At 49.4% G+C, this 18231-nt stretch overlaps 6 protein-coding genes across 6 annotated transcripts; 3 read left to right on the top strand and 3 right to left on the bottom strand.

Moving 5' to 3' along the window:
- Positions 1–160: 160 nt before the first annotated feature.
- Positions 161–1827, bottom strand: N7479_002356 (uncharacterized protein; the record flags this gene model as incomplete). The annotated part of the gene is made up of 4 exons (XM_057250053.1): positions 161–472; positions 526–882; positions 936–1306; positions 1362–1827. Coding segments are annotated over 4 exons (1506 nt in total), but the record flags the coding sequence as incomplete, so codon positions are not given.
- A 1221-nt stretch (positions 1828–3048) lies between these two features.
- Positions 3049–5475, bottom strand: N7479_002355 (uncharacterized protein; the record flags this gene model as incomplete). The annotated part of the gene is made up of 2 exons (XM_057250052.1): positions 3049–3217; positions 3269–5475. The coding sequence occupies 2 exons, from the start codon at positions 5473–5475 to the stop codon at positions 3049–3051; spliced, it is 2376 nt and encodes a 791-aa protein (XP_057114484.1).
- A 237-nt stretch (positions 5476–5712) lies between these two features.
- N7479_002354 (Ribosomal protein S18) lies at positions 5713–8831 on the top strand (the record flags this gene model as incomplete). The annotated part of the gene is made up of 5 exons (XM_057250051.1): positions 5713–5851; positions 5955–6190; positions 6283–6463; positions 6952–7040; positions 7101–8831. The coding sequence occupies 5 exons, from the start codon at positions 5713–5715 to the stop codon at positions 8829–8831; spliced, it is 2376 nt and encodes a 791-aa protein (XP_057114483.1).
- A 341-nt stretch (positions 8832–9172) lies between these two features.
- On the top strand, positions 9173–12627 carry N7479_002353 (FUSC family protein; the record flags this gene model as incomplete). Its single annotated transcript, XM_057250050.1, has 7 exons — positions 9173–9217; positions 9266–10582; positions 10634–11042; positions 11101–12201; positions 12255–12416; positions 12478–12545; positions 12604–12627. The coding sequence occupies 7 exons, from the start codon at positions 9173–9175 to the stop codon at positions 12625–12627; spliced, it is 3126 nt and encodes a 1041-aa protein (XP_057114482.1).
- Positions 12628–12926: 299 nt separating this feature from the next.
- On the top strand, positions 12927–14483 carry N7479_002352 (TADA1 family protein; the record flags this gene model as incomplete). Its single annotated transcript, XM_057250049.1, has 4 exons — positions 12927–13134; positions 13265–13539; positions 13603–13711; positions 13813–14483. 4 exons carry the CDS (start codon positions 12927–12929, stop codon positions 14481–14483), a joined length of 1263 nt encoding a protein of 420 aa, XP_057114481.1.
- A 612-nt stretch (positions 14484–15095) lies between these two features.
- N7479_002351 (U4/U6-U5 snRNP complex subunit PRP6) lies at positions 15096–18092 on the bottom strand (the record flags this gene model as incomplete). Its single annotated transcript, XM_057250048.1, has 2 exons — positions 15096–15239; positions 15321–18092. 2 exons carry the CDS (start codon positions 18090–18092, stop codon positions 15096–15098), a joined length of 2916 nt encoding a protein of 971 aa, XP_057114480.1.
- Between the last annotated feature and the right edge of the window lie 139 nt (positions 18093–18231).

Here is an 18231-nt window from a genome sequence, read left to right as displayed (position 1 = left end):
TGAGACAAAACCAATTCCTTTTCTTCCCCCAGAAAAACAGGACTAAATTGAGGAGAGTGAACAAATAGAATGGTATAAACAAGCATATCCCAATCACAGGGCCAATTATGGCTGAAAAGGTGGAATAACTGTGGCGATAGCCGTTAGCGATCCGGCTACTCAGGCTCTTCAAAATCATAGCAACTGACCCGACAGTGAAAAAAGCAAACAGAAGACGCCACCAAGTTCTTCCACGTGCAAACGTTTCTCGAATCATGCTTCCAATGAGAAGGGGTACAAGGATTGTGCCAACCATAAGCGGAATCGCAATCTCGAAGAAGGTTTCCAATTCCCATGCTTTGTTGGCTCCAGAGTCCACAATCTTGGAATAGAACTTCGTTATATTTTCCGGATTGGTTGGATCAATCCAGGTGGAATTGCGCCAAGAGCCTTGAGGTTCCGGGAATTGGTTGAGATTCATACCTAGAAAGCTCTAGAATTAAATCTATTAGAAATAGATCCAAAAGAGTTGCGTCAAGAACTCACAGTCACAAACGCAAGTGGCAAGTATAGTCCGGCGAGAATCCCTAAGATGCTTGTTCGACGTATTTGGACCAAATCCAATTGCTCACGAATGTCTCGACATACACCGGGTATTCTTTGCATCGAAGAGTTAATTTCATCATGAAGGTAGTCTAAATCATTAATCACCATTTCAAGCTCATTCACTAGCCGTATCTCATCTTCGATGCGTGGCCCCTGAATCAAGTTGACTTGGTCGAGTAGCACCTGAATGACACATCGGTTTGTTTGACAGCAATCTTTGGCGGCGCGATGGCAGTCTTCTAGGTGCCGAAGATACTGCATTTTGCTTCCAGAGGGACGAATTCGGGCTTCGTATGTCTAATCAAATCAATTCAAGCACGAGCGTTGTTGTCACGGACGGCAGCGCTCACCATATAATTGATATCGTCGCATGCTTTGGTCAGGAAAGTGACAAGCTCACCGGTGATCTTAGTACATACAAACCGGAAGAGCTGCATAATATACAAAAGGCCGCAAACGTCATGCTGAAAGACTTGCGTGGCGAGAAAGTCGCGTCGGAACTCCGCTAGGATGTTGTGAGAGTTCACAACCACAATCGCCCGCCGAATCTGCTCGTATTCCATGGATGTTAATATAACATCCAAACTATTTACCTGAGGATGTTTTCCATATGGCCTAAACACGTAAACTGAAAGATCTGTCGCATAGTACGGAGCATTAATCCACTTGAACGCGAACTTTAGTGGCACCTGGACGTAGCCTTCTACTTGCCCTTTGTTACCTAGCACGGCTAGTCAGTTCAGGTATGAAATATCCCATGGAGCTAGGTACTGTACGATGAGATGGCAACTTTGGTTGCCATGCCGGGAGAGAAAGCTCCTTCGCACATGCGCTTTCCACAATTTCGGTCATTGTTTCATCACTTAATCCCCACTGTCTTTGGAGAATTCGGATGATCATTTGACTTGGCACGGAATAGGCGTGTTGAACGCGATGATGGCTGATAAGGAAGATTCTGTGAATGAAGGAAAACACATGGCCAAGCTTCGTGGTGTCGGGGGTAATGATGCAGATTTCCAACGCAGTCGCCTCATTTGTCTCCATAGAAGAGCATAACCGCTCGAAGCATGTGGACCAAGTATCATCTTTTTCAAATACAAGCTCTGACTCGGTCGCGGTATACATGAAAGTTTGTTCAGCGAGGCCGAGGTTGGATCGTCGGGCGATTTTACGGTAGTTCTTTTTCAGGGACTCGTCTCCGGAGATCGTCTCAAATATATCAGATTTTGAATCTTGTCGGAACTTCGCGTTTTTAGTTTGTTATTACCGGTCCGAAGCAGCTATTTGAGGGGTAGCTCTCACAACTCTGTCATACCCTGCTAGTTGTCTAGCAAGTTTTGGGCTCCTTTGCTGAAAGAACCGTCTTCTACCATCACGGACAGTTTGGTTTGGGGTAGACATGTCTTCCAAGTCAATGTTCGTTGTATTTGAACGAGGCAAGTCGATAGGCGTGCGTGCGAAAAGCGCTGCCATGGTAGCCAAACCCTCACTAGCGTCAAGAAACTGGGGGAAACACTAGGATTAACACCTCGTGGTGAAAATATATGTTTCGTATGTTCTACCAACCTGATCGAGTTGGACTTGAGGCAGAATCGAAGGGTGAATTAAGTGTCACTAAGTGTGTCAGTTATTGTCGCTGATTGTACTCCGTAAGCGCTAGTTAGCTAGTGCCAGGAGCCTCAGTCTCCGCAAAGATATATTGTGGCGCAGCAAGCGCGTATATTCCAAGCTAATATACCTACAGCCACAGCCCATTGGATTTCCCCTCCCGAGTTTTGCCTTGTTGAGTTTGCACAATACGCCCTTCGTACTCCACATACAGCGCCAGCCTACATAGGTAGAATAGCCTAATAATACCCGCATAAGCCCCATGGTTCATCCCGATTTTTCAATATCGCTACAATTTCTAGATATACATTAGCCTCCGCTTGGGTATACTCCCTACCAGGACAAGGGACTGCAATGAGACCCTAAATTCTGGAGGGACTCAATAACCGAGTTCGGGATTGTGACAGGAAGAGTGACAGCCACGCTGCACATGGGTCTAGTCCGGGGTGTTCGTGGTTCAGAGACATCAGAATGATATGATAACGCTAAGGCAACTCAACTCAGACTTCAGAAGGGAAAGGAAGAACACAAGATGACTTGCAGTTCCGTAGAAGACATTGTTACATTGTTGAAGAAAGAGGGAGAGCGAGGGGAGAGGCTAGCATTGAGGGCTATCTATATAGGAGCAACGAAGGATCACACCTCAACATACTAGATTTCAAGCAAGATGAACATCTAGAGATATATTAATTCATCTTTGTTACTCTTATGTTATTTGTATCCCTCCTTTTTTCTATCATTATCCATCATATTGATGAGGGAAGAAGATCATTAAGTAGGAGGTACTTCTCAGTGTCCACTATATAGGAACTATGGTACATTGGCTTCAATGTTGTCACTTAAATACAAAAATTATTAGACTGACACTTCATTTGAAATGCCGTCAAACTCCAGCCCGTCTTCTTGATCAGTGCGTTTGATCGTCATTAGATGCTCCCAATGCTCGGGATACTTCTCACTTGCCCATTTCTCTACCTCATCTTTCCAGTATTGATACGGGATAGCGTTGTAGAACAACCCGATCCTAGTGCCTATATTAGCGATCGTAACACAAAGCGGGAAGAAATATACTCACGTATTGCTTGTCGGAGGGATCCCAATCTCAGCTTCCATGTTGTTGATAGCCTCAACGGCCAGATCAAACTCGCATTGCGCTGCCAAGGCCTCCATATAGGCCGAATAAAGCGGGCGATTCGCAGTGATCTCCAGCTTCTTGACCTTACCCATCATCTTTATAGCCTCCTGGGCACCATTGTGATGCTTCTCACAGACCTTGAAGAAAATTGTGATAGTCTTGTGACAGGGGCCTTCGTCCGACTGTAGAATCTGTCGGAAAATCTCCATGCTCTTTTCTGGCATCTCGCACGCGGCATACGCCATCATCAGACCATTTAGGATTCTGGTGTTGAGATCCACTTCAAGATCCAGCTTCAGCATGTTGTGAACAAGGTCCAGATTGGTTGCATCTGCTGTGCGAGCCAGGCCCTGGAAACAGCGCGCATAAGTGTCTTGCCTAGGGCGTCGACCGGGTTCGTCGGCTTGACGCATATGTCCAAATACCAGCACAGCAAGATCACTGCGCTTCCGGTTGAAAAAGGAGGTCATGATTTTGGTGCGGACTGAGACCCACGTTTCTGGGAATGCGATCTTTAGAAGCTCGTATGCATTCCACACGTCTGTATCGGACTGGCTTTTGTCCATAATGTACTCTGCGAGCGCATCGCGCACCGGCATCTTCTGGTCGTCGCTGTAGCTACCTAATCGTGGACGTAGCAACTCTGAAACAGCGTCAAGATCGTGGCGGTAAAGAAGCATGTGTGTCAATGCGGCAATGGTCGTAGATTCTAGGCGCACGTTCTCTTGGAAAAGCGGGTCTAGGAGGGAGGAGATTTGGTCGAACAAGGCGTCCTTTTCCTCGGATCGACAGAGCATCGCGACAAGTTTGTTTGCAATTGGTAAGTTATGACTCGTGAGGGAAGTCGCATCAACCTTCTCTTCAAGGAGCTTCAAAGTCTCATCGACATCGCCGGCCTGGATGCAGGACTCCAATTGCAAGATATGAGTTTGGCTATTTGGGGTAAGACCCCACTGGCCTGCCAGTGCCATGAAATCAGAAACCAACTGCGGATTCTGCATCGCGTTTGCGTACTGAATAAGGGTATTAACAATGTCAATGTTGATTGAGTCTTGGAGGTGAGAATTCTTAGCAGTCCAAGCATCGACCTTTTGCGCTAGAGCAGAAGCATTGCTGCCCTTTGCTGCTTCCCAGAGCAAGATGATGCCAGCGGTGTCTTCGTTGGGCTCATCGGGGATGGACTTGAAGATTTCCTCCGCCAACTCTGCCCGGGAATTCAAGAGGTAATATTTAATAAGAGCCTCTCTCGCAGCCATGGAAGGTTCTGAGCCACCGGCAATTGGAGATTCGTAGACAGTTTGGGCCGCTTTGCACTGACCGTGATCGACGAGAAATCTAACTAGCTCTCCATGAGACGCTTGGTCAAACTTATTGCCATGATTTCCCCATTCATCAACAATCTTCCGCACCTGTCGCAGATCATCCTTCATGGCAAATCCTTTCACAATTGTGAGCCAAGGGGACGGAACAAGCTTGCTCATTTGACCCCAAAACTTCAATAAGGTATGTCTAGCATCCTCAGGATTGCCATTCATGGCCAAGATATTGATATACAGAGCAAGGGCTGGCCGGCTGATCTTACCCGGACCAAATCCGTGATCGAGATTCAGTTCTTGATATGCGTATCGGGCAAGGTTCATGACAACCTCGCGAGCCTGTGGGGCACATCCAGACTCGGAGAGTACATCCAACACTTTTTCGAGGTTCTCAGTCGAGAAAACATTCTGCCAGTCTTCTTCTTCCATCTCGTCCTGCTGGGCCCTGAGGTGTTTGAAGGTGACGATCAGCGCACGGGCTTGGAAATGACTGATAAGCATCGGTGTTTCAAGCCGCATTGTGAAAAATGTTTGGAATGCCTTTGCGAGGATATCACTTGGAGGAGCTCTGCTTCTATCTTTGAGTGCCCTCATCAGATCAGCCATTGGTTTCAGGCCTTTTTCAGAGGGCAAAGTAGACTGTGACCGCTCGGGGTCTGAGCTGAAGACAAAGATGTTGCGTCTAGATACATAAGGAAGGCCGTAAATAGCAGGTCGTACACGGGCAGGGGTGATTGTGTGCAATAGGCGATTTCGATAGCATTGGGAGAACCGAAGTGGTTCATTGTTGATAATTGCTCGGAAGACCCGTCTCGTGAGATGGGACTGCATTATGGATCATGTAGGCTGAGCTTGAATGGCTCAGACAAAGCAAGAGGGATTGGATAAAAATGTGTAGTCCTAGGTTGACTCGCAATCGGCATGGAATCGTGAAAAACGGGGGTTCGCGACGCGGAGAGACCTGGAGGCGGAAGAAGTCTTGGCGAAAAAAGATCTCATCTCCGCGTTGCCCGGTCTCCCTATCACCGTCTTCAACATCTACAATTAATCAGGGATTGAAAGATCAATATGTCTTTGAACCTCTTTTCCTCGTCGCCATTGCTGCGCAATGCCGCGACCACAGCCAATGTTGGCCTGTCGCTATGTCGCTGGAGCTCGACTGCTGCCATGAGCGCCTTCACTTCCCAGCGCGGCACAAGCTCACAGAGTATGTGATGAACCCGATACACCGAGATGATTCATCTGCTGTTTTATTCTATGATATGAGCACATGCTTGCTTGAATGATTGGCGACTAATGTGTTGCGATAGCCTCCCAAGTGGTCCAACGACGCCGTTTACCAAGTCGCCTCAAATTCCTCGAAGATCAGAAGGCGCAAGGCGAGAGCCGAGCCCTTGAGAAATACCAGACTCGTGACTTCAAGGCTGGAGACATCTACGCCCCTCACGATCTTAGCCCGGCCGAGATGAAGAAATGGGGCAAGCGCCAGAACCCGCAAAAAGATGCTTTCGATGCATTGAACCTGAATCCTATGGATTTGTACAAGGTATGAAGTCATCGGGCTACTGGAGCCATTGATTTTATGGAATATATACCATGATGAATAGCCACTGATGGTTGGCTCTTTTATTATTACAGAATTTCTCCGTCATGTCCGAATATATGACCAGCATGGGCCGCATCAAGCCCCGAGCCATCACCGGTCTTCGACCTGTCAACCAGCGCAAAGTTGCTAAGGCACTCCGGAGAGCCATCGGCATGGGTCTCATGCCCAGTGTCCACCGACACCCCGAAATTCTTGCATCTGAGATGCGGGCACGTATGGAGGGACCTGGAGGTTTCTAAGCCGAAAATAACTTTGGAGTCATTGTTTTTGGGATCTTAACATATTTTGGGAGATTTCCTTGTACAAGTACAGGCCGGTGCCTGGTGGAAGGGGCACGACTTAGTGTATTATTACTCTTAGCGCTATGCATTGATTTTATTGAGAGCTAAACTTCCAACTTCCTTTGTGCTAGAATATTTGAAGCTAGCAAGTGTATTTTATATGTCTTGACGCTGATATTTCTCTTTCCTGCACGTCGTCGATGCTTGTTTTATGTAGACAAGACGTGTGGCTTAATTCCCCGCTATTGTGGCCCGGGTACGTCAGTCGATAAACAGTCCACGGGTGGACTGCCCAGGTAGACTTCCCCTTGCTTTCTCCCAACTCCTCTGCTTGAGTGTGTACATCTTAGCAATGTCACTTACGAATGGTGAGAACCTGACAATTTTATATTATCTTTCATTATCCTGACATATTCAAAGAGTCTATTTGGGCTGCTAGCCCCTCCACCACCCGCGGCCAGCCCACCCAGCTTTCTTCTGATGCCAAAGGCGAGCGATTAGCCTATGCAGTATGTGACTCTAAGACTCTCTACAAAATCACTGCCTTGTTCTGACACAAGCAACTATAGTCCAACAAATCCATCTTCCTGCGTTCAATCGACGACCCCGCGGTCGCTAGGCAGTACACCGAACACAAGGCACAGACAACTGTTGCACGCTTTTCGCCCTCTGGTTTCTATGTTGCAAGTGGCGATGCTGCTGGAATCGTAAGAGTATGGGACTGTGTCGGCGAAGGAATCACCAAGGGTGAATATAGCATTGTGAATGGTCGAATCAATGATTTGGCCTGGGACGGTGACTCCCAGCGCATTATTGCCGTCGGCGATGGCAAGCAGCGATATGGACACTGTATCACCTGGGATAGTGGAAATACCGTTGGCGAGATCCATGGCCATACGCAACAGCTCAACACCGTGTCAATTAGGCAGCAGCGGCCTCTGCGTGCCGCCACGGCTGGTGACGATAGGAAGACAGTCTTCTACCACGGAGCGCCGTTCAAATTCAATAACGGAATCGCGGACAAGCACTCAAACTATATCTACGGAGTTGGCTTCAGCCCGGATGGTTCGCACTTGGTCAGTGTTGGCGCGGACCGGAAGATCTGGCTCTACGACGGCAAGACAGGCGAGACCAAGGGTCAGATCGGCGAAGGAGAACACAAAGGTAGTATCTTTGGTGTGTCCTGGGCTAAAGACTCGCGAAAGTTCGTAACTGCAAGCGCAGACCGGACCGTCAAGATCTGGGATGTCGAAGCTGGCAAAGCAACACAGACCTGGACCTTAGGAGAGGAGGGTGCTATGGCTGTTCGCGACCACCAAGTTGGAGTGGTGTGGCCCCCAGGAAGAAGTGACAACCTGCTCATTAGTTTGTCTCTCAGCGGAGACTTGAACTACTTGGTCGAGGGAACCCCTGAGCCCCGGCAGGTTGTCTCGGGCCACCAGAAGAGCATCACGTCTTTGACACAGACAACTGCGGATAACAAGGAAACTTTGTGGACCGGCAGCTTTGACGGAAGAGTTTGCAACTGGGATGTAGCTTCAGGTAAGGCCGAGGAGATTGAAGGAGAAGCCCACCCCGGTTACGTCGCCGGGCTTGCGACTACATCAGAGGGAAGCGGTAGAATTTATAGTGTCGGCTGGGACGACACCCTCCGTTCTGTCGACGTCGCTGCTAAAACATACACTGGCAGTGCTTCAAAGCTGAATGGACAACCGAAGGACATTGCGGCTGGCGACTCGACCGTGCTTGTTGGCGAAGCTGAAACCATTGAGATATTCCAGGATGGCAAGAAGACGGGAGAATATAAAACAGACTTTGTGGCTACAACTGTAGCTGCGCATGGTTCTCAGGCAGCTGTTGGGGGTGAAAATGGATCTGTTCAGATCTGTGCCATCTCCAGCTCCCGACTCTCTCCCCGGGCAGACATCAATGCCTCTCGCAACCCAATCTCTGCTCTTGCGTTCTCCCCAGATGCCTCCCACCTGGCGGTGGGTGACTTGCGGGGACGTGTTCTTGTTTTTAAAGTTGCCGATGGCAGTCTGGTGACGGACCGCTGGACGGCGCATACTGCACGAATCACATCACTGGCCTGGAACGAGGCTGGCTCACACGTTGTGAGTGGATCGCTGGATACGAACATCTTTGTTTGGAGCTTGGCCAAGCCAGGTGACTGGCTTGAGTTGCAAAATGCTCACAAGGAGGGCGTCCATGGTGTTGGATGGGTTGCAGGAGGCTCTAAGATCATCTCAGCTGGTGCTGATGCAGCGGTGAAAGTGTGGAAAGTGGATGGCTTGAAATAGTTGTGAGGTAGCTGGGATTGCAATATGCTACAGAATTATAAAGATCGAGATATTTTCTGTCACCCTGATACATTCGAAATGTGTATCAAATCTATTAATATCAATATCAAGTAGACAAAGTAAGAAAGCAAAACAAAGAGGTGCGTGGCAATGACAATTCGGAAGTGGCCGTAATTCTCTTCCAATCGTAGCGCCAACAAATTAACTTGCATAGCTCTCTGCACTTCCGCACAACCCTTTGACGTCTAAATAAAGCCTGCAGCCAAGGGCGAGTCATCGAATTTGTGCCATGGGGCTTGTACAATGTCCTGAGTTCGCGAGAAGTACGTGAAACCTGAAAGATGCCGACTGCAACTCCAAGCAGCTCCCGCCGCTCGCGCCCAACGGTATGTACTCGCGTTTTCTGACTTGAGAGATACTGACCGTCGGTGAAGCTCCGCCATGCTACGTTTGTTCTCCCAAAAACAGGACAGCGCCTGAAAGGCCTCGTCAACCTCCGAAACTCCACGCCCGTCTCCGACGACACTGATGAAAGACGCGGGCTTCTCACAAACGAGATCCAACATTACGAGGGGTACTTCGAAGCGCTCACGCGCCATATACATGATAGATGGATGCGTACAATTCAGTTCATTAGGTCGGAACCGGGCATTGGAGTCTTGAAGTACAGTCTTGCGTATTTGGTCGGATCTCTTGCAACTTTTATCCCCGCAGTCTCAGCCTTGCTGGGAAATCAGGATGGGAAACACATGGTGGCTACGGTCACGGTCTACTTTCACCCTGCCAGATCTAAGGGTGGGATGTTCAAGGCCTTGATCTGCGCGTTCCTGGCGTTCTGCTATTCTGCCTTCTTGACTATTACCAGCATGTTCGTGGAGATGTTTTTCCAGGACACATTGGAATCACCTGCCCTTGGCCATGCTGTAGTTCTGATAGTATTTTGTGGCGGTGGGCTTGGCTTCGTCGGTTGGACCAAGCAACGACTGGGAGATCCTCTAGTGAACGTTGCCTGTTCACTCACTGCTCTGTCAACAATCACTGTCTTAACTAAGGAAGGTGCTGTGCAAAGCGGCGACTTGTCTCTTGTCAAGATCTTCCAAGTCTTGAAGATGGTCCTGATGGGGGTGGTGGCCGTCATGCTTGTATCTTTTTTCGTCTTCCCCATATCAGCGCGCAAAAAGCTGCGCTCGAACCTTGCCACAGTCACTGATACAATGGCTATTATGATGGCACTTATCACGGAAAGCTTCTTGAGCGGAACCGAGGATGTGCTTGTCTCGGGTGAATTCGTTGATGCAGAGGCGAGGCACCGCAAGGCCTATAGCCAGCTCGACAAGCTCGTCCGAGAAGCTAAACTTGAGCACTATGTAGCAGGCACCGAGAAAGAGTACAGGCTCGAAAAGAACCTTGTACGCTGGGTGCAAGATATTACCCATAACATGGGAGGCCTGCGTAATGCAGCTGCTCTCCAGTTCAGCTTGATTCGTGAAACTATTGCCCGTGAGTCTAGCTATTTGGAAGATCAACGGGGTAGCTCGACCCATGTGGACTATTTCACGCCCCTTGAGCGATCCTGGTCATTCCCGGATGGGTCCGTTCTGGAGCCTATCGTTGAGCGACCAGAGGAAGAACTATCTCCAGGCGGCTCTATACGTTCCCCCAAACTTGGAAGTGGTCAATCAACCCCCAGACCCGCACTTCTACCGGCAGATGTCTTCACTATCTTCATTTCCCATTTAGGTCCGTCAATGGTACGTTGAAGCTCAAGTTATTCAATACAATTCAAGGCTGACTGGAAATAGCGATCGTTGGCTTTTGCATTGAAGGAAATCTTCAAGGAAATTCCATTTGGGCCTGCACCGAACTACAAAGTCTCAGTGGATGGCCGACTACGAATAAGTCTTGACCGGGCGCTTGATCTTTACAAGGACTCGCGCAAGAAGACACTTGCATCCTTGTATCAACAAAAGGAAACCATGAAATTGAAAACCCGCGAAGCTGAAGCGGATCTCGAGGAAGTCTCAGCCAGCTGTAGTCATTTCAGCTTTTCCCTCCTCGAATTTGGAGACCAGCTCAAAGAGATGCTTTCCATTTTAGATGAGCTGCAGTTGGAAGTCGAAGAGCGGCCTAGTGGGCGAACCTGGTCATGGCTCAAAGTCTGGCAGTGGTCGAGGACTACAGAGACCGCTAAAATAGCCTCCTTTGATGCTGGTACGTATACATCCACATCCCAATCGTTGAGACCGGATATTATGTTAATGCTCTACAGATGCAGCTTCCAGACCTTTGAATCCGCTCGCTAGTGAGCAAGATCTCCATAGGCATGCTAGACATGCATCAGATGGCTTGATCGCACATGATAGGCTGCTTGTCAATATTCACACACAAAAAGGCCCTTCAGCAAAGGAAACAACAAAGCAAAGACTTGGCTACCGTTTATGGAAATGGCTTGGGTTCTTCCGACGAGATGATACGAAATACGCGATCAAGGTTGGGGCAGGAGCTGCAATATATGCTCTACCTGCTTTCCTTCCTTCAACTCGCCCGTTTTACGGACATTGGCGAGGAGAATGGGGTCTGTTGTCCTACATGCTGGTTTGTTCAATGACTATTGGGGCCTCGAACACGACAGGATATGCCCGATTTCTCGGTACTTGTTTGGGGGCAGTCGCTGCTATCGTCGCATGGAACATTACCGCTGGAAATGTATATGCTCTTGCATTCTTGGGATGGATAATGGCTGTCTGGACTGGATATATAACCATTGTTCGTGGAAATGGGCCTATGGGCCGGTTTATCATGCTCACTTACAACCTCTCCGTACTATACGGCTATTCCCTCTCTCAAAAGGCGGCAAATCTCGATGAAGACGAAGGCGGCTCTAATCCAATCATGACCGAGATTGCACTTCATCGAGTTGTTGCTGTGTTGTCTGGATGCATTTGGGGAGTCATCATCACTCGGGTGGTTTGGCCTGTCAGCGCAAGAAGTAGACTCAAGGAGAGTCTGAGTCTTCTCTGGCTGCATCTGAGCCTTGTCTGGAAGCGTGACCCCCTATCTATTATGGCCAAAGATACAAGGTCTATTTTATACATGACACCCCGAGAGAAGCTTGAGATTGAAAGATTTTTATCTCGGTTGGAGTCTCTTCAGGCTGCGGCAGGCTCCGAATTTGAATTGAAGAGTGCATTCCCTGAAGCCTCTTATGCCAACATTGTTCGCCGTACACGCAACATGGTGAATTCTTTCCATACTATGAACATCGAGCTGATGAAGAATGATGTGGCCACTGAAGGTGAAATCAACCTTCTGCAATACACCAAATTGGAACGGCAACAGCTATCGGCTCGTGTGAGCCATCTATTAACAGGTTAGTTCTCTTTCAAATACCGTGCACTTGAAGTTTTACTGACTACCTTCCAGTGATTGCTTCGTCAATGAAACTCGAGTACCCTTTGAGTGATGTGCTTCCTAGCATTGAGCATGCCAGAGACCGGTTGCTTGCTCGCATCTATCGCTATCGCCTAGATCGTGAAGCATCTCAACAGACCACAGACGAAGACTGTGCTTTGCTTTATGCCTATAGTGAGTATTTCTTTAGTTTGTGGTTATACCCAGTCTGATATACTAACCCTTGCACTTCTAGTTTTGGTGACGGGCCAATTATCGAATGAGATCACGGAGATCATTGCGGAGATCGGACAACTCTTTGGGGTATTAAGTGAAGATGTAGTACAACTAGCTTGAAAATGTAACTAATCAATTTGAAAAGCACCTAAAATTTCAATTGCTGTAGGAAAAGGTGATATATGTAAACATAAAAGGGCAACACTGCTAAGTTTGGCGCACATCGATGTATCCGTTTCTGGCCTCTGGCGGGGAACCACAAGTCGGAACCTCCCCTTCCACCCAAACCCATCGCCATCCCTCTCACTCCATCAATTTTCATCTTCAATTCATCAGGTTTCCCTATGAAAACATCCTCTCTTTCTCTATTCCTAGTTTGAACCCTGGAATCCTCCTTGATGAAGGCGTAGGTGCCAATATTCCCTGCCCTTCGGCGTCGCCCGTTGTGCTCTCGCAAGTCCAGCAACCATGCAGATTGATCCGGCGGCTCTGAGTCGGAGTGACTCTGTCTCAAATCCAAAGAGCGCCGTGCCCAATGGCTCGGTATCTGCGAAGACCTCCAGAGCTCTAATATCTGTGCCGCGGCTAGAGCTAGAGCATGCCTACACGGACCTGAAGGCCGCCATCGGGGACAAGTGGGCCGAGTATAAAGAGTCCACGGCTCTATTCTTACTAGGTATGTCGTGATGCGCATGGAATTCCTGGTCAGAGAGCGATTATTTGAGCTCCGCGGAGACTGTTTTCCCCTTCCCTCTTACATATTGGCCTCCCGTTCGATCACCTCCTGACCACTTGCCTGCTGATAGGACATTACAACCAGAACGAATACGCGTCACGGGTCGACTACTTCTTGTGCGCCGACCCTAAAAATGAACATCTACATAACAACTTCATATGCGCGCTCATCGGAAACCTCACGCGAGACCTCCCCGATCATGGAGTCGCAAACTGGGTATCGGCCAACGATAAACCGTCAACGGTGTCAAAACCCGTCTCCGGAGATGCTGCGGAACAAAGATTGAAGACGGAAGTTATGAAACTACCTCCAAGGGACCGTCGGCGCATAAAGGGAATCCCAGAGGTACGCAGTCGCAAACGATGACGAACACCTTCTCCCCAGAAATCAACAGCTAATTATTACCAGCGAGATCCCAATGAGAAAGTGCCCACAGAGCTTGAAGAAAGCCATCTAGCTAAGCAATTCAAATTACCCAGCCAGGTTCCCGCAAGTGCAGGCGGGCTCAACAAAACTAGTAAGACGACACTCTCCACGTCGAACTCGAGCTATCATCTCTGTTCGCGTGGTCCTCTATTGAAAAAAAAAATAGTGCCTAACCATCCTTCTCTTTTACAGACTGGGAACTGGAGATCCGAAAACGCTATGCCCAGCCCCTCGCCGCAGAAACAGGCGAATTTCCCGATGCCGAATCCATCCATGCCCGCATGGTTCCTATATGCTACGAAGAATCCTTACCCAGCGGTGCTGGGCTTCCATGTGCTGAGTTCATGGCAATTGCGACGGAGACATTCGTGAAGGAAGTTTTATCCGCGGTATTCTCACGGACGCGTTCGAATGGCCCGTCCGGTACAATCAATAACATGATGATGCGTCAGTACCGACACCAACTCGAAGTCGAAGAGCTTGCATACACCCGTGGCGAGATTGCGAAGGATGCTGCCACTGGCCTACTCCCTGTTGAAGCGAGAGAGGCAAACCTTCGAAAACCATTAGGCGTTAGAGACCTGCGGTTGACTTTGGAGCTGGGCGGCGGTGTCCTCGGCCACATGCCACTCATTGTAGACCAGATCATGGGCGGGTACTTCGAAGATGAACTAGAAACTGAGAGACATGATCGGTTGGAGAATGGTGTTGGCGAGCCACATCAGGAAATCAAACCTGACGAAGACGAGATGGACTTGGACGAAGATGAAGACGGTTCTCTGCTAGACTGGGAAGGCGGCACACTTGGTGATCGAGAGCAGTTGAGCTCTTTGCTCGACGAGTGTCTGTCGATGGCTGCATGAGAATTTTATACCCCCTGTCTTTTTTTTGTCCGTTGTTTTTCATACATGCCACATTATATGTTTCTTCTGCTCTTTTATTTTTTCTATTTACGGTTTGGCTGGATGGTGGCTCACGGCGTCGGGGTACTACCAAGGGAGGTTGTCACTATTTGCAACGCCCACATGATTTGCATATGGATTTGGAGTTTGAAGATATTGTCTTATCCGTTCGACATCGCCTGTCTTGTCCCATTATATGTTTTCACCTCCTTCCTATCTTGGTCATGCTTGGTCTTTACGATGTACAGTATACTTTGTTAAGGGACAAGGCGGAGCGGTCGACATCTGGAGGATGAAAGAACATCTCGAAAACAAACCGACCTAAAAAGCTCAATGGGGATGACCCCTGCTGGAAGAGGTCATATCAAGTTTGTTCGATACCCATGAATTCTACCTAGGTACTTTACTTTAGCTATCTTGAGAAGTTATTACATAGTTACACATTAAAACACTAGATTTTTACATAGACTTGAGTCTAACAGAGATGGATATCCCTGTCATAAGATTGCATTCCATGAGCGGTTTGCCCCCCCCAAACGCCTGTAGACAATACACCCGCAAAGAACATGCCAGCTAATTGATGGCACTTGCGACAAGCTTCAAGATCTCCTCGGTGGACTTGTAGGCATTGGCTGGGTCCTTCGCGATGGATTGCCAAAACTCACCGTGCTTTGGTTCCATCGATATGCACTTCGACACAACATCTGATCGTTTTTCCTGTAATGTGGATGTTAGCTGATATTCCAACGATAACACAAAGTATAAAGGATAGATAAAAAATAGAGAGGGGTAACTAACCTCAGTGCCATGCTGCATAAGGAACTTGTAATACCAAGCCCAGCCATCACCATAATCACTATCCGAGACAATCGCCTTCTCAAACCAGGTCATAGCCTTCTCCAACCGACGCTCGCCCCAGAAGATGCGCGCGACAGTGATGAACAAAATCGGATCATTCTCGACCTTCTTGATAGCCTCCAGACTGCGTGCCTTGCGCTGGGCGCGGGGCTCGAGATACCAGATACTTTCGCTCCACAGAAGCCCCGATGATGGGACATCCTGGATCGCACGCGCCATGAGGGCCTTCGCCTGGGCAATGTTGTTAGCGCGACGTTCAACGCGCACGCTTTCGGTCCAGAGCTCTGCGTTCTTGGGAACAGCCAAACGGGCTTTGTCGAGGACGGATCTGGCTCGGACCACGGTGCCCATTTTTTCTTCCAGTCGCGAGGCAAGTAGCCACAGCGGAACGGACTTGGGACAGGCTCGGGTGCCTGTTCCGTATGCCTCGCGAGCCTGCGGGAACTTCTTCTGCGATTCGTAGATTTGGCCCTTGATCATCCAGAGCTTGTCGGCCTTGGGGAAAAGTTGCAGTCCTTGGTTGACTAGATCCAGAGCGTCATCGATGTTGCCGAGCTGCCGCTCGAAGGCAACGCTCTTGGTCCACACACGGTCTGTGCCAGCTTCACGACGGGCGGTAGCTAGCAGATCTCTGGCTTGGTCCGTCTTCTTGGCGTCGGCCTCTAGCTTCACAGCAGCCAGCCAGATATCTTCATTATTGGGATTCTGGTTGAAGGCACGGCCGAGGACTCGACGAGCATCGTCAATATCTCCAGATTGCCATTTCTCCTTAGCAAGGAGAAGCCAGAGCTCCTCGCTCTGGGGGCACGCTTCGACTGCCTTCTCCAGAACCAGCCAGAGAGCTTCTTTGGTGCCGTGGTTGCGCTCAAGATCTGCTGCTGCGAGCCAGATTGATCGGCGGTTCACAAAGACCCGCAGAGCGTAAGCGTAAATCGCCCGGGCAGTTTCGTAGTTACCACGCGCAATACTAGCCTTTGCGTCGTCCATCCAGATATCTTTTCGGCTATCATCTTCATCTAGGCCCCATCCGAGAGTCTCTTGGATGATACCGCCACATGTAAGGACAGCGCCTTCGGCTTCGCATTTCTCGGCTTCTGTGATCCACTCCTCTCTCTTCAGCATGGCATTCTCTCGGGCCAGGGACTGAATAGCACGCTTCATGACATTGACCTTCGCGAATGTACCCATCTGTTCCTGAAGTCGAGCTGCAGCAATCCAGATTTCATAGCTAGTGGGAACTGCCTTGCGAGCAGCATTCAAGACCTTTTGAGCATTTTCTGGGGTTTCAAGGCGAGCAAGAGCAAGCCATAACTCGACTGACAGAGGGATGATTTCGACGGCCTTCGCCAACAGTAAGCGCGCATCGGCGGGATCGTCTTCTAGATTGACAGCTTCTTTCCAGATCTGCACCGATTGGGGAATGTGCAAGATAGCCTGTCGAAGAACATTTTTCTTGGCACGTGTGTCTGTTTCTAGTCTCATGGCTTCGGTCCAAAGTCTTGTGGAACGGTCATTGTTCTTAATAGCATTCGCTGCAATAATCTTTGCGTTGTGACCTTCGTTGAGTCGAATGTTTTCCAGCCATGCATCCTCACTTTTGGGGCAGAGCTCACACCCTTTAGCGATGAGGGTCCTAGCAGCCACAATCCGGCCAGCAAGCTCCTCCAGACGAGCGAGGGCAATCCAACCAGGAGCATGCTTAGGATTGGTCTTGGTGACAGAATCTAGCAGAGTACGAACTCGTTTGATATCGCCCACCTCAACTTCGCCGGCTTTGGCTTCTGATTTCGTCAAACTGGTGAGGTAACCCTTGGGATCGACGCTCGTAGCGGTTCCTGATGCACCAGCGGATGACCCTAAAGCAGCCTGGTCGAGCCGGACCTTCAACACTTTATCACGCGCCGCACCGATATCTGCGAAGTTCATCATAGAGCCCTCAGCGTTTTCTCCTTCGGCGATATTGGTTTCCGTGCCATCTTCGGCAATTGTCGTGCCGTATTGAGCTGAGTCTCTCGCGCCAGCAATGACACTATCGGGGACGGCATAGAACCGCTGTCGTGCATTCTGTTTATCTCGTCGATTCTTGCCCGTCAAATCTCCAACCTCCGGGAGGTTGGCCCAGTCTTCTTCAGATACCGAGGCAAGTGTGCGTTTCAGATCGGCAAACTGGTGTTGAATTTTCGGGTTATTTCGTTCGTACTCTTGTTGTTCGGCTTTTTCTCGAGCTTCCCTGTAGGTGGCGAGCGACTCAAGTCGGTACTCTGTCCAAACAACCGGGGCTAACCCGATAAACAAATGGTTTCGAAGGGAGAATGGGAAGGATATGACTAACCTGCGAGCTCTCCGGCGCTTATCCATCTTCTCGTCTACCTCTTGGTAGATGCGGTCTGCCTCATCGTCTTCTTGATCGAACTGTCCGTATGCGAACAGGCCGACCTCGTTGTCAGGATCCTGGAACCGCTCATCTTCCTCCTCTTTATCGTCTTCCTTTCCACCTTTCTCGCGTGTAGTGCTGCCGTAGGCAGTGGGTGCAGCAGCTCCCAAAAGCTGAGCTCTCTTGGTTAGAGCAGCCTGGATCTGTTCGGGAGTAGGCCCTTCACGCGCCGGGCCAAGATCGGACCGAGTGGTAAATCCTGTAGCACCACGACCTAGACCAGCAACGTAGTTTTCAGGCGCTGCCTGGCTGAGGAAATCCTTTCGTCCAGACGCCATCTTGGGCACAACACAAGTCTGAGAGCTCGACATCGACGGCGCAGAAGGCAAAGGCGGGCTCGGAGGATAGTAATTCCGGGCCGGCAATCTTATCGCAAAAAAAGTTCCAGCCCACATTGAAGTCAATGTGCTTTGTTGC

This window comes from Penicillium vulpinum (genome assembly GCF_028829585.1).
Source record: "Penicillium vulpinum strain IBT 29486 chromosome Unknown utg000001l_segment0_segment0, whole genome shotgun sequence".
NCBI lineage: Eukaryota > Fungi > Ascomycota > Eurotiomycetes > Eurotiales > Aspergillaceae > Penicillium > Penicillium vulpinum.
The sequence above is the reverse complement of the archived record's forward strand: the minus strand, read 5'-3'. Positions and strand labels throughout refer to the sequence as shown.